This window comes from Parasteatoda tepidariorum, chromosome 3 (genome assembly GCF_043381705.1).
Source record: "Parasteatoda tepidariorum isolate YZ-2023 chromosome 3, CAS_Ptep_4.0, whole genome shotgun sequence".
Classification (NCBI taxonomy): domain Eukaryota; kingdom Metazoa; phylum Arthropoda; class Arachnida; order Araneae; family Theridiidae; genus Parasteatoda; species Parasteatoda tepidariorum.
Genome location: NC_092206.1, coordinates 100,842,585 through 100,863,799, shown reverse-complemented (window position 1 = coordinate 100,863,799; position 21,215 = coordinate 100,842,585). Strand labels below are relative to the sequence as shown.

Here is a 21,215-nt window from a genome sequence, read left to right as displayed (position 1 = left end):
TTTGTGCCATTAAGAATGAGTCCTAGAACGTAAAGATCTGATCATTAGATCAAAATTTAAATAAGGTTGTTCCTTCTTTATTTATTTATTTATTTTGGCTCACTATTCATTTATTATGAATGCAGAAAAATACCGGAAGTATTGACTTGACCAAAGAAAGTAATGCTTTACTTTAGTTAGAAATTTCAAGCAAGAAAAGTATGCATTTATTGTATCCTTTGCAAAGTAAGTTATATGAATGAACTACTGAATAAGAATTTATGTCGCTCTTCCTTCATTCAAAGGGGATTCAAGATGTTTCACTCCGCAAAATTGCTTTTAGAATAAATACAATGATATAGAAATGATTAAATATTCCATAATAACATTTACAAGGATAACATAACAATAATATTTACATTAATATTTAATTAAGCTTCAAAAAGTTTATTTTTCAATACAAAAAAACGATATGAAAAAGTTTGGTATATATAAATATATATATATATATAAAATTTTAGATTTAACTGCAGAGAAATGACTATCTTTCTCCTAATTACAGAGATATTTAAGCTATTTTATAGGATACCGAATACGCCGCGTCCTCAGCGAGTTCCAATTATTGCACTCCCTAACACTTCCCCGTCACCTGATAAGAAACATCCTTGAAGGTCTCGCGATGCACAGAAAAGCAACAATACATGAGGAGTTGTTATATGCACAATCGATCTGAATAAATTTTTGATTTATATGAATACCTAAATAAGTAGATTTTTTTTCTTAAACCCAGTTGTGCTAAATACAGGTGTCAAATGAATTAGATGAAGAGAATTTTAATCGAATCGAGTGTACCTCAATTCTGCTCTCATAACATATGTCATATAAAAAGATCAAAAGTTGCTGCTTTCAAGAAATATTTAAAAAAATAATTTTTCCTCTTTTCTTTGCAAATGTAGAGAATGATGACAGGAGAAGGATCGATTTTCTAGTAGTGAAATAGTTTAACACTATTTTAACAATGCATAGGCTATAACTTAACTACACATAGGTTTATTTCCTCACGCTAATCCCTACCTTCCTGATTGGACCCGATTTTCTCAGATCGGATCTTTGTGGTTCGGAATCCATTCTAATGTATTGGATTTCAGATCTTTAAAAGTCATAAACACGATTGAGAAGTTGAGGAACATGGTGTAGAGGCCGGGTGACCGTCACCTGCATATCAAATCAAAAAGAGGGTGATGCGCATTGTTATCGGTTCATCATTAAGAATGAATCCCACACCGTCACCCATAGCTCAATAGCGTAGCTCTATGGCACGTTAACAGCGAAATCAATATATGACCCATTGGAAAATGGGTGTTGTTATAGATTTTCATGTCTACCCGCCTTTCGACTCAATCGACTTCAACAACGTCATTGCAAATAAAGAGTTATTAGAAATCAGACTAACACAAACTTTCGTAAAAAAGATTAAATAAAAAAAACAGAGCATCATTTTAAATCTTTTTGGTGCTGATTGTTTTCCAAACTGAGTTTTTTTCTTTTCACCAGATTGCATTTATACATCCTCTTATAATTTAAAGTAATTTTATGTTCTGTTTATGAGCAACTAATTCATAATGATTGTCTTGGCAGGCGATTTTAACAAAAATCTGAATAATTATGAAGAAAAAGAATTTTGTGATGTCTACATGGGTTGGAATTGTACATCAATCCCAGCCCAATGGGGGACATAAGTACAAATGTTATAGCGTTAAAAAATTGATTAGATGAATAGGGTAACCAGTCATCGCAATGATACTATCACAATTTTCTCTCTTCTGTAATGAATGGCCATTGTATATTTATTTGACGAGGATAGCCTGGTTGGCAGGGAGCTGGACTCACGTTAGAGAGTCCAGCCGGCCGAAGCCTCCTCGTATAGTACGTGGTGAATGGCGCACGTTACATCTGTCGGGTCGCAAAGTCCTCCATGTTTCAATAACAAAGTATACCTCTGGGGGTACTGGATCGAAGATGGATCGTTAAGGTCAAAATTACGAACTGTAAATGGATATATGAATGGGTCCGTCCTATAAACGGGTGTGACGTATGGGTGTGGTAAAAGTCAAATTCTTGCCCATAGATGGCGCCGCTGGAAAACAAGAACGATCGCACCCTCAATGCCCAAATGGCAGACGACAACAACATGTATTTATCTAGCTACTGAGCTTCAAAAAATAGTTTTAACAAATAAAGATAATTGTTTACCTGGAGAACGGCCTCGTGATGGAAATGAATTTGTGCACAGAAATGTACATCAGAGTGTGTATGGAACAAATGAGGAACAGTGCCATCGTGAATCCATTCAGTTTGCAGAGGGGTTCCCCGAACACCCACTTACCCTCGATGATGGTGGTCAGAGAGACGGGCATGTCCAACACAGCTACTAATATATCTGCCACAGCCAGGTTCACGATGAACATGTTAGTCCTTGTGCGCATGCCCCTGTGTCTCACGATAGTCAGTATCACCATCACATTTCCACCCACAGCCAGGATGATGATAATCACCATCATCATGGCCATCGGCACCACGAAAGCGTTGCCGTAGAAGAGGTAGGTGTCGTCATCGCCTGTTCCATTTCTTTTGGTGGGGAGTTCGAATTCTGGTAAGGAATCGGTGGCATTTTCTGACAGGTCGAATTCGAACCTCAATGGCAGTTCACTTCCTTCCGTTGTGCTTCTGTTTGAGAACATGATTTTATTTATCTTGAGGAGTTAAATATCTGAAAATAAATAATATTAGTTAGATAAAGGTACTTAAAGAGAATTTGTTGCTCAACATTTTTGTGTAGCTAATTTTATTTTCATTATGGTGGCACAAGTGCGATGACTTATACAAGCTACTGTGACAACTTATTTGAGAGGAAATGGAACTAAGTGAAACACAGAATTTTGATGTATAAAAAAGACCTTTTTAATAGGTTTCGCGGCACTGAATTAAAAATCATTTCTTTTGAGAAATCTGGACTTGTTTCTATATTTTTCCCTTCAAAAAGGAAGCAGCAGAAAGATGACCGTCATGGTATGCTCCAGCGACGCTAGCCAAGAACTGAGAATCATGCTCATCTTTTGTTAAAAACCTCAAGACCATCATTATTTTTACAGAAAAATTTGTTGCTTATTATTTTGAAATTATTCTTCCATTTTTGCCGTTTAATGAAAGTTTTTATTAAATTTTATTTTTAAATGTACATTTTTTCAATTAATCTCTTTCATTTCATCAACTTTTTAAACAATCCACATTGTTATTAATGAATGTCTACTTCATGGTTCATTCGGAGTCTCATATGTTTCCGCAACAACAGCGACCACTTTGTTTTTATTAGTACTTGTTGGTTATAGGGAAGCCAAATTCACCAACGCAAGATTCTGATTTACTCAGGCTGCATCAAATATTATACTTAGTGATAATTTCTAATTACGATATTATTGAAAATTTTATTTGGATGATAATGCAAAAATATTATAAAATAGCTTAATATGGAAAATGTCACAATATGTATTGTTAAATGTGCATATTCTTTTAACAATGCATCGTGATATTACAATTTATATTTATCAATCATGGGTATCAATAATTGTTTGGGTGACAACTCGAAAGAGTTATCTCCTTTCCAAGACCTATAACATATATGTTGAAGTTGAGATGTTGGGCGTCAACAACGGATCCTAAACATGCATAAATTATATTTTTGACTACTCATATTTAAGAATTAGATCTGTTAAGGCTCAACTTCTGGGTCTCAATATTAAGACGGAAAAAGTATTACTCTTCCGTCTATACATAAAAGAAGTTAAACAAAACCGGTTGCCAATCAAAAGTCCATTTTAATGACCTATTAAACGTGCAAGGTAATTTTAAAGACGAATTTCACTTTTAAAAGTTAATACTCATTTACTTGGTTTTACTGTCTTCTAATTCTTTAACAACGCTATAAACTAAAATAAGATACATCGGTACCTAAAATTCTGCCCGGTTCGAGTGAAGGTAAAAATTATATTTGCTACCCAGCCAGTTCCGGGTATCCGGTAAAATTTTGATTTATTACATCGCCGGATAAATTTTCAATAGTTATTTTACAAGATATAGCTGTAAGGAAACTTATTCTGTGTTAATAAGAATAAAAACGAGTTTCTTAAAGAAATTTGGGTTAACTTTTAGAATGTAGAATGATTAAAATGAAAAAAAATTATGACGTTGACTTTTCTGCTCATAGTTGATATAATATTTATGTAAGTAAATTTTCTTTAGCATTTACGAATGCAGTTTCTGGCAAACGAAGGAAATTTAAAAAATGACGGTATATTAAATGAAACATATTTTAACTACCAAGGTTTAATTTTTATAGTACATAGGTATAAAACTATAAACGTAATTTAACTTAAAACAATCTCTTATAAGATTTTTAATATTCGGAAAGAAATTTTACCTTATTTACCAATGTTGAACAGAAAAATAATGTTTTGATTTCCTTAATTGTTACGATTCAATTCAACCACCGAAAGAAAAAGTAATTACAAACATGGGGGCAACTTGCTCCCATGCAAAATGTTATCTATGAAACTAACACAATTAAAAATCTCTTCAACTTCGCATGGTTGACCTGATGATAATAGAACTTTAAACCTGACTGGATAGAAATTAAATTTATTGGGTAAAATACACGCTTTCTACTAAAACTTGAGGTCATCGATGCCCGACTTTATTCCTACATGTTTATTATTGATCAATCAACTTTAACTGAAAACGAATAATCCAAGTCAGATTTTAGTTGAACTATATAAAAAATAAAAAGTTTTTTTTTTTTTAAATAAGAACTACCAAAAATTTTATCTATCAGAATTTGTTAAAACAATCGTGTCAGTTTTAACAGTTGATTTTATTTACTGTAGGAAATTTATTTTTAATGATATTTAAATTAGTCATGTAGTGTTGGAATGAAAAACATTATGCACTGTTTGCAACTGTTGTCCACTATATTTCTATAAAATGCTAAGCCTACAAACCTAAATTATAAAAACATATCATTGTACATACTCATTTCTAAAAGAAAAATTAGCGCACTGTATATCTGATCACCGAAAATGGTGTTCCCAAACTACAAGGATAGTTCCCTGTGTTCTTTTACACTATTTGGTGTAAATTAGTCGCAAACAAAAGTCATGTTTATATTTAAGTAACACTTTCAATTACAATAGAGAATACATAAGAATCAATAAAGTTATTTTTACGAGACAATCCGTAATTTAAATTGCAAAGACTCTTAAAGTAAATTGAGTTTTAAATTAAACATACACGTAGCAGAGAGAATATTACAACGAATTCGAACCAGGCTTAACAGAACAAGAACAGATGAAAGTTAAAAAATTACTTAATACTGTTTCCAGAGACTTATAAATTAAAATATAAATATCCTGGGATATCCAGGTTGGCAGGGCGCTGGACCCTCGTTCGGGAGGACACCAACGAACGGGAGTTCGAGAGAGACTTATTAATTTTATTTTATTTTTTATTTTCACCAAAGTTCATTTCGATTGTTTATACATACAATTATAATTTACCGAATTTTTATGCTCTTTTTATGAGCAACTTATTCATAAGGACTGTCTATTCATATGCCGGTAATTTTAATAAGCACTTAAATAATGAAGAAGGAAAAGAATTTTGTGGCATCTTCTCTGCATTGGTTGGAATCGTAAACTAATCTCAGCCAATTGGCGACAAAAAGACAAATGTTAAAGCGTTAAAAAAATGATTTGATAAATATGGTAACCTGTGATCGTAATGTGTGATCACAATTTTTTCTCTTTTGTAATTAATCATCGCTATATATTTATTATTTATTTGGTCGTAATATCCGGTACTTCTCACGTTCGAGGAAATGTGAGTTCGAATCCTGCCGGCCGAAGACTCCCCATGCTGTAAATGGTGGCTGGTGCACATTTAATCTGTCGGTTCACAAAGTCCTCCATGTTCCCATGACAAATTACACCTCTGGGGGTACTGGACTGGATATTGATCGTTAAGATCAAAATTACGATCTGTGATTGAATGAATGGATGTATGAATGGATCCGCCGTATAAATGGATGTGACGTATGGGTGTGTCAAAAGTCAAATTATTGGCCATAGATGGAGCCTCTGAAAAACAAGAATAATCGCACCGCAAATGCCTAAATGGCCTACAACAACATGAGAGTAATACACATATATCGCATTCTTTTATAGTTATCTCTGAGTTTCATTCATAACAAATTTTTTTTGGACAATCAATCTCATGTAATTTTACCAAAGTTTCCCTAATAAAAATTCAACAGAAAACAGTTATTCAGCTTGCCGTGCTATAGACAGTTATTTCAGCTTAAGAAACTAGTTAAATATATTGATTTCCAAAACTATATATATGAATAGTTTTTAGTTTTCTATAATACTGAATAAAGTTGTGTCAAATGTCTAGTACTTCTTACGGTCCTCCTAATAGAAATAAGTATCCAACGAAATCTGATTTAAATCACGTAGTTTGGCATAATCACTTCACTTCTTCTCGAGTTGTAAGTACCCAATTAGTACCAAAATTAATTAAGCATCAGTGGCTTCAATATTATGATAAACATTTGTGAAATTAACTAAAAAATTTCACAACGATTAAAATTTTTTAAAAAAAATAAATTTTTATTTTCTTCCGAATGACTTGTATACATTTTTTTTTCTTACAATCAAACATTATTAATTGCCCCTTAAATGGAAAGGAAGTATTTGTTTCCCTCCTATTAACTTGACACACATCCGTTAGTTAGTCAACCACTATTCAAGTAACGGTTTGTTGACCTTTTAATCCGATATCACAGCTGTTCCTTTTTTTGAAAGGGAGACAAAATGGTTGATTGACTGCTTTTGTTAATGATGCGTTGAATATCGGGAGTAAAACAGACAGATTAGACAGGATAATCTGTTTTATTTTATCTGTCTAATCATAAGTGCATAAGTTGGAAACCATAACTGAAAAGTTTTCGCTTATTAACAATTTAATGGGCAAACATTTTATTTAGATTTGTTTTTCATTTATTGCACTCATGAAATTTCACCCAGTACTTTTAAAGAATATTCTAATTACAAAGATTTATTTTCTAAATACAATCAATTTTCGTTCATTTGGTTAAATGAATAGGGGAATGAAAGATAAAAGAAAATAGAAATTCTCGATCATTCACTAACAAAATTTAGAAATTTTAAAAGCAACATAATGTATGACGATGCAGTTGAAAATTAAATATTTTTTCCTCATTTTTACAGTTGTACAAATTGCTGGCGAATTTATCAACGTATTTTTTATAACCGTCGTTGAACAGCAAACCCAGTGTTTACGACTGCTCCTGCTCAACTCGTCATTTTAAACCCAATCCGGAAGACAAGGAAACTCCTGGATCAAGTGCTGGGAGAAATGTGTCTTCGTCGAGGGCTTTCTGATGAAACTAACCCGCATTTCCGTTACATGGAGAGGAGAACCACGAAAACCACTCACTGTTAGTCTGATGGCAAGGGGACTTTAACCGATGATTCGTCTACCACTGAAAATATTTTACGCCAGCACTGTGGTCGGTGCAAGCTGGAATTCGTATTGACCAGCCATCGCTGAGATTAGAACCCGATCACCTCATTGGAAGGCGAACGCTTTATCCCCTGAGCCATAAACGTATTTTTAACCTATTTATCAATATTTCTTTCTATATTAAAAATTCTTATACACCGAGTTAATCGAAGATTTGGATGTTGAACTTTGCCCCCACAAAAAGGACTTAAAATTACGAAGGTTGCAAGTACTGAAAAGGGTATCCGAAGGAAAAATTAAACATTTAGTGTTCGACAATTAGTTCACGAATTATTAAACTTGTAGTAAAAATACCAAGGTGGCAGCTTGATAGCAGGAATGCAACTACAAATTTCAAATTTTACTTTCTGAAAGAGCTATTCTTATTTATGAATTTACCATAATTTTCTTTTTTTGAAATTTCAATGTATTCACAAGTAATTGTTTTTTTTTTTAAAAAATTCTGGAAATGTCAAATGTGTCGAGAGTACGATTGAATAAAAAATAAAAATAACATATGAGAATTAATTTGAGAATTATTTACAACAAGATTTGTTGTGAAAATGATTTATTGTAAAAATTTGATGTTCTGAAAGAGCAATTTTTATTTATAAACTGAAATTATATTGCTGTTTTCTCTTTTTTTTTCTTCGAAAATTATTTCAAACATTTAAGTGCTTTTTTAGCTAATTTTGATTGCTTTTTTTTCTTTAAATAATGATTTTTTTATTCAGTGTTTTAGGAAAATTAATTTAGAAGCTTGATCTCGAAAACTTTATTTCATAAGCTCGTGCTTGAGTTGATGACGAAAGTAACAAGAGAAAGTAAGAAACTTAATCTTGCTTAAATCTTAACATTTATGATGATTTTTTTTTAAATATATATATATATATATAGAAAAAATTAAAGAAACGTAATTCAAGAGAGCTAGAAACCAATTCCTTTTTGAACTGTTATACTGATATAAAAGTCTCATTAATGAGGATATGGAGTCTCATAACGTTATAGCATTCACTTTTCCATCTGCAAACAAAATACAGTATTTAAAAATAAAGATAATATAAATGTCTCTTTGTTGTAATATGTTATAATTCTAAATGTTATAATTTCAAAATACATTCTGAAAGATGGAATCCTTTCTCAAGCATGTACAGATGAATGAGTTTTTACAGTAAATGGAAATTTTTGTGAAGTGACAGTAATACTAAAGTCAATGTTTTTTTCTTAAAATACATTTAATAATAATGAGAAGAAAAAACAGTTGCATAAGCAGACTTACGGTGGTCACCCTGTCCGTACTATGACTCCTATTTCCAATTCCATCGAAAGAAAGAACAATTTGTACATTCACAGAGCCCACGCCCTATTGTGTGCGGATAAATGCATTAATAAAGGTACTCGAGAAAATTAATTCGACTAGCAACAGTTTTGTCAGAAATTATTATCGCTGTATTGCAGCTATCACATCAATTTATTCTCTCTCGTTGGAGTATGACCGTGCATACAGGATTACTAAATTTCTTTTTTTTTTATTTCTATCTTACTTAACTGGTATTGGTGAGAGAAAAATGCTTCTGACTTGTAATGAATGACCCTGTCACACAAGAATATATCATTTTTTTTCTCTTTTTTTTTATTAAGAGTATAAATCTAATGAGAAAACTTATCTAAAGTTGATTGAGATAATACTAATACAGCCTATTATTCCGACCGCTGTAGTGAACAACTCGGTTGTGATGAATGTTTTTAGTAAACCTGTTGAAATTGTTATTTAACTAATGCTATTTCATACATTTAGAGTGAATAGTTAAGAAATTTTTGGATTTCTTAAAGTGCACTCAAATTTCTTTTTTCGGATATTTAAGTAAATGTTACAAAATATTTAGACTACTCTTTTAGAAATAAGACTCTCACTTTTGATAATTCTGTTATCCTTGAGCTGAATTTCGTTAGTTGTGAGAATCATTTCATCTCGTAATTTGTGAAGAAACATGAACTCTCAAATGTATGACGAAAATGTTTCTTTAACTCAACGAAACGAGACAGACGACATAATCCAACGCATGGTGATCAACAAGTTGGCCTCACATTAGTAAGATCATGGGTTCGAATCCCGATTCTTTCTTGCGTTGTTGGGGTGACATTTATCCACCTGTCTGGTGTCCATAAAAGAAAAAGTGAGATCAGCAATGCCACCCATTAGATACCATAAGGCACTTGTAGTGCCACATGTCATTTTTGCGAAAAATAAAATAGAATGATGAAAGATTTCTTTACTTTTGACGAATTTCATTTCCTCGAAGAAGTGGTGATATTCGTCATTTTGAGAAAATGCTCGCTCGGAGCATATACCAGGAAATAGTTTCTTCAAAAACGTAGGAAGTTTCGTGGGACTTGAGTATCCATTTTTTCATGTAATAAATTGAAAAGTATAGAATGATGACTTTTTATTGAAAATTAAATACCACCCATTAAAAAAGGAATGTTTAAAATGAATCGATTGAAAAACAGGCAAGAGCTACTAGGTGGCACAGAAATTCCAACTTTTAATGACTCCTTTCTTCAAAACTAACAGCAAATTGAAAAGAAAAATGTCTTAAAATTCCTTTCAACACTAAAAGAAGAAATGTTATGTAACATTCAGACTAAAAGCTTCGTTATCGGAAGAAATTCGATGTAAGGAAACACTACAGATTTCGCTTCTTAATATTTTATAAAAACACTATTGCAGCCACTGCAATATGCTAAAAAATATTTTAATAAAGTCTTTGGATGTAGTGAATCATCTTTTAAAGTGATCTTATTCCACAGACGGTTCATTATAATGGGGCTCGACACTAAACTGTTTTTAAGTCCCAAATTTGTAAAATTAACTGTACGTGCAAATATAAATACATAAAAATATATTGGCTAATAAAATGGTGATGTCTGTCACTTCTGAAACGAGTCATTTGTTATTTTTGGGATATAAAATGTCCGAACTGGGTCGTATTTTTCTTAAAAAATCTTCCAAAAACTATTATAAGTGTATGAGCATTAAAATTATATCAATTTGACTTTAGAACGGGTCTTAAACAGCAAATGCAGGTTAGATCTGCAATAACCAATTTTTAACTCAACTCAGAAGTAGAAAACAAAAAGGAATTCCCATACAAACTCGTCTTTTTGAGTGGAACAAATCTACACAAATATTACATGGAAAGCAAAACCATAAAAGTCTCTCACACTTAACCTAACGGCAATGGAATCCATGATCCGTCTACACTGTATATATATAAAACAAGTTTTAGCTCATTTTTTATTCAAAAATTCAAAGTTCGTTGACGAGGGATAACTATTTCCTACAATGAGCTAACGTTTGATAATTACAATTAATGTTATATCAATTCATTAATTATTAGAAAAAAAAATTGCACATTACTTGACTAATGAACTATTGCACGGTATGTAGGATGTAAATATCAAAAAATTTTCATGATTCGTTATATTATATATATTCGTTATAGTCGATTATATTTATATATANATATAAATATATATATATATATATATATTTAATGATACTCATTCTATCATTAAAAAATATAGAGAGAAAAAGTAATACAAGCTTTCTAAATTCTATTCTAATACATCAACAAATAACTACTATCAAATTTCCTAAGTAATCTGAAACTTGAAACCACCATCCTTCAAAAACCACTTTTCTTACTATATATAAAACTCTAATTAATGGTGTCGCAGTTGTTGTCAATACATTTTTATTGGCTGGAAAATCACATGGTAGGATCCAGTTTTTCCACATAAATTTTCATATTGGTTTGGTTGTCATCGGCATAAAATTGATACAAGTCATAAAGTTATTGTTTTCCTACAAATATTTTTGAATCCCCAATTTAAAAGTTAAAATGACCTGTACTGTTGTTATAACGTTTTTGATTTTGTTTGATTTCTAAATGAAGAGTTCAGGAGGATTGTTTTTATTATTATTAGAATAATGTAATTCTACTTTACATTTTAAGATAAAGTTATTTAAATCGGTGTTTGTTCTTTTTAACCATTTTACAATTATTATTTCTTGTTGCAAATTACATTATTATTTTATTATGACAGACTGTTAAAGAGATTCGCTGAATGATTTAGAATTTAACTTTCAACTTCATTCACAAAAAAGTGATGAATGCAAAAATTGTATTTTAAATACCGTTTGGTAAGCAAAAATATTAAATTACAGTTGCGAAACTCACCAAATTTGTTAATAACAATATACTTTCAATTTCAAATGCTATTTCAAAAAATGATTATTTACAAAAATGATTTATGTTCAGTTATAGATCTTAATAGAATCATATGGAAAATATTTGAACGTGAAAAGTGACGGTACAAGTGTTCTTTTTAGTACATATATATTTTTAGTTAAATAATTTCAACTGTTTTATGCCAAGAAATAGTAAATCATCGGGGTTGGTGATCGTCAGCGAACAGGGGGCTTAGCCCCCTTGTATGTAATAAATTCTACAATAACTAACATTAAAATAACATAAAAGTTTATTTGAAAAAAGGAAAACAATTCTTTATGCTTTTATTTATTACTAACAAATACTGTTTAGTGCTTTGAGTGGCACAAACAAATGATCATAAAGTGCATAAAAGTCTTAAGAAATGAAAGATATTTATAATATAAAAGAAATCAAATGATGTCGTGATTTACTAACTGAAAATCAATTTATAATAATTGTTTTTTTGTCCTTAAATTGATAACAATAAATATGAATCCATATATTTCGTCCTGAAAAAAAAATAACGCTTCAATTGTTCGTGTTTAGAGGTTGTGATCAGTTTATCAGTTTAGTTTTGTTCTTTTTTACTTCATGCAAAGGAAATGAAACGAAAGCGTTTCCTTTGTTCATTTAATTGATTTCTTTTTAAACTCAACTTCCCATTCAGTAAATTGTTTTTTTGTTAGGATTAAGATAAACAGACAAACAACGTGATTTTACTCGTCGCTCGTTCATCATTTGCCAAAAAATATTTTTTGCTGACGTTTCGAGTTGTAATAAACGTAAAATTTTACTTTTTAAATGATAAACATTTCTTTATTCAAATATATCATAATATTTTTGGAAACAAATGTGAGCTTATTTATAGAACATGAAATGTTTAACTAAAATTATATATTTGTGTTCTTCTGCTCTACTATTATGTTACAATCTTAAATTCTTTTCTCTTTAAAGTTATTAAGACTAGAGCTCACCAACCCTGATGTTTACTTCGCAACAATTGTTGTTTCTTAGCGTGGAACAGTTTTTTTCTAGGTACTATTTATTTAACGTATTATAAAAAATTACGCTTGTGCGAACGTTCTTTAAATTAAATATTTATTTCGAGTCAAATTTGATGAGCATCAAAGATTCAATCAAGATTTACTAGCGAACATAAATAATTTTTCTTAGTAAATCATGAAGATTTTCAAACCCCTTTAATATTTCCCGACTGTGAGAAAAGTCTCAATTGTGGGGTAACTTTTGGGCAGATGTATTTAATAGCCATAGTTTTACACTTTTTTGAAAATTATTTTAGCATTTGATTGGATTCTTACTCTTAACCTTTTAACTTTTGAGGGTTTTTAAAGGAGAGTGAGAAAAAAAGAAATGTCTGGATTAAAAAAGGGAGAAAGTAAAGGGATGAAAAAGATTGTTGAAGTGAAGAGTGTTAACGATAAAAAAAAAAAGAATAAAAATAGAAGATTGTTGATGGTTAGAGATGCTTATCTTCAAAGAAAACATAACGTCTCACTTTCTTTCTTAATAATTCAATTTTTATCTAATTTTTTATAAATTTGCACCCCTTTCTATATGCACCCTTTAAAATTTAATAAAGGGTACCTAGTTCTTTTGATTACGTAATCTTTTTTTACAAGCACTTATTTATACGATTGGTCAACTACGCAACAATAAGATAATTTTGTTTTAATATTTAAAAATTTTCTTCTTATTTAATAAAAACCCTTTAGATTATTTCGTATACTGTCTCATATCGTCTATACAAATTATTGCGGTATTAGCTATAATTTTTAAACTGTAAAGACAACAAAAAAAAATTCCTTGCTTGGTTTTTAAGGTTTTTTTTGTATAGTTTTATGTACATTTAAATGACAAAGTGAAACATTTGAGATCACTGGGTTGAATAGTTTCTGAGTTATCAAATTTTATATATACGACTATTTTAATTCAAAATATCGTAACATAAAATATCGTCTGCACTTATTAATTATGATATTTGAAGTGAGATTCTCAAACCATTAAGAATGAGTCATGAGTACATAAAAATCTGATCATGAAATTAAAAATATTCAGAATGCTCCGTGTTTTTATTTTGTGCACCATGCGGTTACAAGTGCAGAAAATAGTATTACAATAAATTATCTTTATGAAGAGATGTCTTCATCTTCAACTAACTATGATCGTAGGTATGTTATTATGGAGTCGATTGCTATCCTTCAATGAAACAGATGAAAGAGATTAGTAAAAAAAAAAGGTATTTAAGTATTAAGTGAAAGATAGTCAAAACAGAACCATCTATTAGACTTAATCTTGTGTCGTTGACAGCACCATATGCGTTTCCCGAAATAGTTTGAACAGACATGTGTCGAACAACGTAAAATGTGTTGCATTTTTCTTTTCTATCGATGAGTAATGATTTGAACTCTATCCAAGTCAATTACTGTATAAATATATATTTTAAGTGAAAGGTTTGAGACGATTACAACTGAAAAAGTAAATGTTTAGCAGGCAATCTTAAAATGTAATATAACTAACAAATAAAAAGAGTTTGGAATTATAACTACACTGTAAAACAATTTCTGGAAAATCACGGTAAAAAGCAGCGGCACTCACTAGGCCAGAACTTTTCACAGTAAAATAAATTTTTCCATAAAAATTTTTTGAAAAAAACTGATCTGTAATTTTTACAGTAAAATTTTTAACCCATTTGAAATTTTTAATTTTGGTTATCCTAGTGATGCTGCTTTTAAATATTGATCTGTAACTTAATTTCTTAATAATAGTAATTTATCTCAATGTATTTGGTTTTTCCATGCACTAACTTTTCCCTTTCAGCAAGCTCTGACAGACGAGCTTAGTGGGTCTGTGGAGTTTTAGGATTAGGCACAAGGTGCGCGGAACAGTACATGCGTCTTCTGGTTCAAAGAATATATAAGTATATATAACATTATATATTCTTTGTCTGGGTGACGGCTGTGTGGTTTCCGTGTCTGAGGGGCCTGGGTCTTTCGGACATCCAGAATGGTGGGGATGTACACTCTATAACAAAAAAATCGACGCACCAATAAGGAGTTGTCTGATTGAAACGAAAATTGGTGGATAGGAAGACAATGTACAGAATAGTAAATGATTAAAATTTCAGAACAATTGAATAATTTATTGCAGAGTTACAGAAACAAGTTCAATAAGGTGTTGACCAGCCTCTAGCCTGGATACAAGCTGCCACAAGCTGCATAGACCGATAAAGTTCTCTTGCGGTATTTCCTGCCAAATTCGATCCAATTGTCGAACTAGATCATCAACATTCCGTGCCAGATGCAATCGCCTTCCCATCATATCCCAGACATGCTCGATGAGACAGAGATCTGGTGATCTGGCAGGCCAAGGAAGAGTTTGACAAGCTTGCAGACAGTTCATAGCAACACGTGCCGTATGTGGTCTGGCATTGTCCTGCTGAAAAACCAGCCCAGGGCGCTGCAAAAGGGATGGTAGCAAAACAGGTCTTAAGGTGTCGTCGACGTACCGCTGTGCAGTAAGTGTACCTCTAATGACGACCAAAGGGGTCCGGCTGCCAAAGGAAATGGCACCCCAGACCATAATGTCTTGTTAAGGGCCGGTGTGGCATGCAATAGTGAAGGCAGGATCCCCCCTCTGCCCTGTGCGTCTCCAAACACGTCTTCGATGATCGTCAGGACACAGTTGGAAGCGGGATTCGTCGCTAAAGACTATACGTCCCCAGTCGGCATCATTCCAGCCATATCTGTTCAAAACATTCATGCATACGAAATTTCAAAGCAATCGGATGATTGCTTCTTGGTGCGTCGATTTTTTTTTGTAATAGAGTGTATAAAGTTCGTGAACTCGCAAAGCGAGTTTACGACTTTTAATGACGCTATTTCAGACATTTTTAAATGTGTTTGTTGCAGAGATTTTAATAAAACGTTTAAATTAATAATTCAAGAGAGTTTGGATTTATAATAATGATTGTTCAATTTTTGTTAGACATTTTCAGAGAGCAATAAAATCAACAATTTAAAAATATTAGAATATTGCTTATTGGGTACTTATTCTTTTTGATGGTGCAGGCGATGAAGTCGACTTTTTTTTAACTTTTTTTAGTCTTTATTAAAAAGAATAAAAAAATTTAAAAATTAAAATAAATAAATAATTTAAAACTGAATTTACCTGCATCAGCGAAATGGATATATATCGTTTTTTTTCATATTTTAAAGATTTTTTAATGTGTTATATTGTTAGCAATTTAAAAATGTTTGGATCTATACCAATGTTTGCTTATCATTTTGCAGTAATTTTTATAGCATAATATAATTTAAAATTTAAAAATATTTGGATCTGTAGGTGTATAATGTTTATGTAAAATTTTGCAAATGTTTTTATAAGTGTACTGTACTGTAAACACAATTAAAAGTTTTGGTATCTAAGGCCATATCACACTTAAGGAAATTCGTCCAACTCAACCTTCAACTCAACCTCAACTTCAACTCCGAAGACAACTCCGTCCGAAAACATAGGTGTGCTATACTTATCCGAGTTGGATCAACTGCTGTTCAACTCTTTCAGATCTCTTCGAAAGAGTTGATTCAACTTCACAATTCAACCAATCAGGTGGCAGCAACCGCATGGGATTATGGGATAGCACAAGTCAAAACAATATGGCGGCAAAGTTTATGTGAAAAAGCAGCGAATCTAATTTGTTATATATTAATTCAGGTGAGTTTTTAATTGAGTATTGATTTTAAAGTTATTTTATAAGAAGTATAAATCTGTTTCTATCCATTAAAGAAGTTTATGTTATAAATGTGTTATGTTTTTAACCGTGAATTAAAAGTATGATTTTTTACGCCAAATTCGCCAATCTGAAGTAAATTTTGCAAGTACATAAAAGTAGTTTTGTTTTATATTTTGACATTACTTTAAATGATAAACAAATTTTATGAATTGCATTTAATCTTTTTCGTACGTAACTGTATATTTATTAGTATTCGCCGAATTCAAATATATTTTTTTTTTTTACAATTACTTTGCTCTTTCTATAGTTCCGATAAGATTATACCAGCAATTATTCTAGAGTTGGTACTGAATTCAGTGATTTTGAATATTTTTTTACAAAGGAAAAAATTGCGTTATAAAAAGTAAACTTACTCATACCTAAACAATATGCTGACAGAATTAATTTCTTTGTATTATTTTATTTTTAAACTGTATATTTGTCAGTATTCGCGGAATAAAAATTTGTTTTTTTCCAATTACTTTGCACTTTCTATTGACAAGTGGGCCCACCTTGAAAAAACCCACTTGGGACGCTAAGTGGGTTTTTTTAAAAAAAATGTTTTTATTAAAACTTATTGATTCACATTTAATCTTATGTAATTTATTGTGTAGCATAAGTTTGTCAAATAGATCTGCATGCTTTATATGATTAAGTTTTTAATATTTATAAAGTTGAAGAAACTTGTATCTGTAATTTTGTATTACTATTAAAAACTTAAAGAGGGTTTTTTCAAAAAGTAATATTTAATGAAATTAGATTAGATGGAAATTTAAATAACATAGACTGTAAGGATCAATTTTTCAAATGCAGTTGCATTCTTTATATTATTAATAAGCAGGTTTTGAATAAATTATGAAGGAAGTTGAAAATATTTTTTTACCCGTTAAAGCACCTAACAGGTTTTTTCAATGTAATTTTTTTAATAAAAAAGTATTAACACACGTTTAACTTTAAATATACTAATATGTAGGTACTTTTTATATCTGCTTTTTTCATAATTTAATAGATTAATTTATTTTTTGAAATTAAAGATAAAGTTAAAATTATTTATCTAAAAAAGAAGTCTTCTTCTTAAGGTTAAATATTTGAAAAAATGGGACAAGTAACTGATACTCCTTGTAATTATACATAATTTTAATTTCACTTTCTATTAATCTTATTATAAAAACATGGAAAACCATTAAAAATTTATTTCAGTTTTTACTGATAATAAAAAACTTACTCATACCATAACAATATGCTGACAGAATTAATTGGTTGGTAATTTTTAATGACTGTTCCTTATTGTCTGTTGCCTTAAATACATTTGCTTCACCTTTCTTAATAAATTTTTTTACTTGTATTGCAGCAAAGATGAGTCAAAATTTTGAACAAGCTCCCGTTGGAGAAACTTTTAAATGGAGCATCGAAATGGAGAGCACATTTATTGAACTCTTGAAGAAAAAAGAGAACATTTGGAATGTAACATCCCGCCACCACAGGAAATATCATTTAAGAGCTCATAAAAAATTAATCGAAACTGCTTTTGGAATAAATTGTTCACTTTTATCAGTTCTTGTTTTTCCTAATTTTTGAATAGTTTGTGTTTATTCATGTTGAACCTTTAACAAAATAGTGCCGTTTAATAGCTTTCTTTTTTTTAAAATTCAGTTTCACATAAACTTTTAATTTTCTACAAATAGCACAATTTTTTTCAAATTAGAGTATTTCACTAAACATATATAATAATACTTATCGAACTCTTAAAAAACTATTTTAATAATTTTTCAAGAACTTAAAGTCAACATTAAAAAAATTAATTGCATTAATTTGGTGCAAAAAATTATCAAACTCCTAAATTTTGTTATAACTGTTTATTTTTACTCTTATATTAGATTTTGTTTTCTCCGTTGTAAAATATACATAGTAAATGTAAGTTGCAAAAAGCTATATTATGTTATTAAATATATGAAAAACTTAAAGGTAATTTATTTGAATAATTTAAAATAAGTACTATATGACTAAAGGTAAAGAATAATCTAAAAATATATTTATTAACTAAAGATAAAAATCCATTGCTACTTATGTGTTTAATTTATGATAATAAGTGAAATTAATACAGCATGCAACGAATATATTTATAACAAAATGGTGATTTTTTTTTCCTAATTTACTTTTCCAATATTAAAACTAATTATATATTTTTAACTTCTATGTCAAAGATTGCACAAATGAAAACAAACAGTTCTCTCAATAAATTTTCCTAACAGCCTAATCTCTGTCTTCGTAAGCGTCATGCTTTACTCCAAAGTGTCCTTCTCTTATCCTTTTTTTTTCTTTACCAAACTGTAAATGATCAAACTTGAAATTGCTGAGGAAGGATCCATTGCCGTCGATTAAATTAAATTTAATTACCACACGCGCTGAGTCTTTCGATGAAAATTTTTATCCGTCTATGTATAAAGCGCTAAATCGCCTAAAAAGAAAGAAATCACTCGTTTATCAATGATCAACTCTTTTCAACCGCATGGCAACCATAGTTCAACTGTTTCAGGTAGTAGTTGAACAGAAAGTTGAGGTTGAGTTGGACGAATTTCCTTAAGTGTGATATGGCCTTTAGAAAGTCTGTATATTATTTAGTAGAGTTTATCTGATACTCAAAAATCAACAATTTTAAGGCAATTTTACCTACTAAAATGACTATTTATTACTTTGTAAACTCTTTTATAATTGTGAAATAATTAACATGATTGAAATGCAACGATGTTTTTACACATCACTCTTTTTAAAGTAATATAAAGTTAACAATTTAAAAATATTTGGACAATTAACAATGTTTTTTTAATCACTCTACACACATCTTCATAACGTAATACAATTACCAGTGTTAAAATGTTTGGAAGCATGACAATGTTAATTATTTATTTTTAAATTGATAAAAGAAAAATATTTAATGAAAAATACGTATCCAAAATAAAATTCTCAACTTTCCACATTCATCTATTTTAGTTAACCTTCATATTTTTCTTCATAAAATTTCATAAATTTATGTAATACGGCAAAAATATTTCAGAATAATTAATAGTTTCGACTCAATTTTTTTAAAAATTTAATAAACATAAGAAATTTAAATACAGAGAAAAAAAATTAGTTTCGTGATTGGGGTTCCTCATAAAAATTCTTTTATTTTTAGAGCAATAAAAACCATAAAACAATGCGATATTCTTAAAATAGTTTAAAATCGCTACATTTCTTATTTACTTGTCTTATTAATGTGATGAATTAAAACGCATACAATTCAAAGTATTTATATGCATATTATTCTTAAAAAAACCCGAACACAACATTTTCCATTTTAGTTAAGTATCATATACTTCACCTTGTACTCACCTATTTTAAAAACCCGTTTTTACGTATTATGTTCCCTTATTTAGAAAATAAATAGCACGCAGCATTTTGAATTTCAGTTAAGTATTAGATAATTCACCTCTCTTCTTGCTAATGAATATTATTGTACTATTATGCGAAAACTTTATATTATTTGAGTGATAATTTTATTAAGAATAACACAATATAACATATAAATGCGGATCATATTTTTTTCTAAACAAAATTTGATCTTGAAAACAGGCAGTTAATTAAACGGAGTGTAATAGCTTAACTAATAGTTAATTCTATTAACTCACAGCTTATATTACAACTAGGATACTTTTGTAAAAAAGAATACATTTCATTTCGTTTTATTTCTAATTATTCAATAAAAGCAAATTTTAAATTTTGCTTCTTACGGCTCGCATGGCATTTTCCCCGTCAAATTTAACAGTTTTTTTTCTTTAACATATTATCGAATATAATATCGAATTTTTTTTTATTCCTTCATACTACTTGTACATTTTTTACTTATCTTCGATTTAAAACATTTTCATATTTCAAAATAATTAAAGCACAATGTTCTGAAATTTAATTACAAATTATACATTTATCCTGAAACCATCTTACAGTTAATGATTATTAATGTACTATTATGCGAAAATATTTCATAACTTGGTTAATCATTTTATTAAAAATAACAATAAAACACATGAAGATCGTAACTTCTCCTTATTCAACCGTGGATAATATTTTAGCCAAAAGTTGCGCCACTTATATTACCGTCACTGTGCAAAAATAAAAAAAGGAATAACTTTCAATTAGGTTAATTTCCAGCTATTCCATAAATACATTTTACTTCATGATGCTGATAAAATTATTTAATTATACAATCGTGACCTATTAAGATACGTTATTTCATTGTAAATGTTTATTTTGTAGAGAGGTAACTATCAAACATATTCTTGCAAGATTGTTTCTAAATTAAACCACAAAAAGTATATCAAGTCATCTCTCAACTTCTCCACATACAATTATTTAAAAGATCTTCTTTTCGCTTCGCTCTACGGAATTATTTCTCATTCATCGTTGTCATGTTTCTCTTTAAACACGATGACAAAAAGATAATTTCGTTTATAAAATATATATATATATATATATATATATATATATATATATAG

General features: G+C 30.0%; 1 protein-coding gene and 1 long non-coding RNA gene across 3 annotated transcripts in view; one reads left to right on the top strand and one right to left on the bottom strand.

Moving 5' to 3' along the window:
* Nucleotides 1-21,215, bottom strand: part of LOC107444907 (trace amine-associated receptor 1) — a 59,403-nt gene that overhangs the window by 27,294 nt on the left and 10,894 nt on the right. Inside the window, exons 1-2 of one of the 2 annotated variants that reach the window (XM_071179135.1) lie at nucleotides 8,894-9,426; nucleotides 2,233-2,749 (exon numbers count right to left, since the gene is read on the bottom strand). In XM_071179135.1, coding sequence (XP_071035236.1) covers nucleotides 2,233-2,720 — 488 coding nt within the window. In that variant the 5' untranslated portion in view covers nucleotides 2,721-2,749; nucleotides 8,894-9,426. Of the gene's footprint in view, nucleotides 1-2,232; nucleotides 2,750-8,893; nucleotides 9,427-21,215 lie in introns of those variants that run through there. The other variant, XM_016059174.3, reaches the window with a different exon arrangement.
* Nucleotides 16,341-18,240, top strand: LOC122271296 (uncharacterized). The gene is made up of 2 exons (XR_006226303.1): nucleotides 16,341-16,625; nucleotides 18,035-18,240. It is a non-coding gene; the product is annotated as an uncharacterized lncRNA (long non-coding RNA).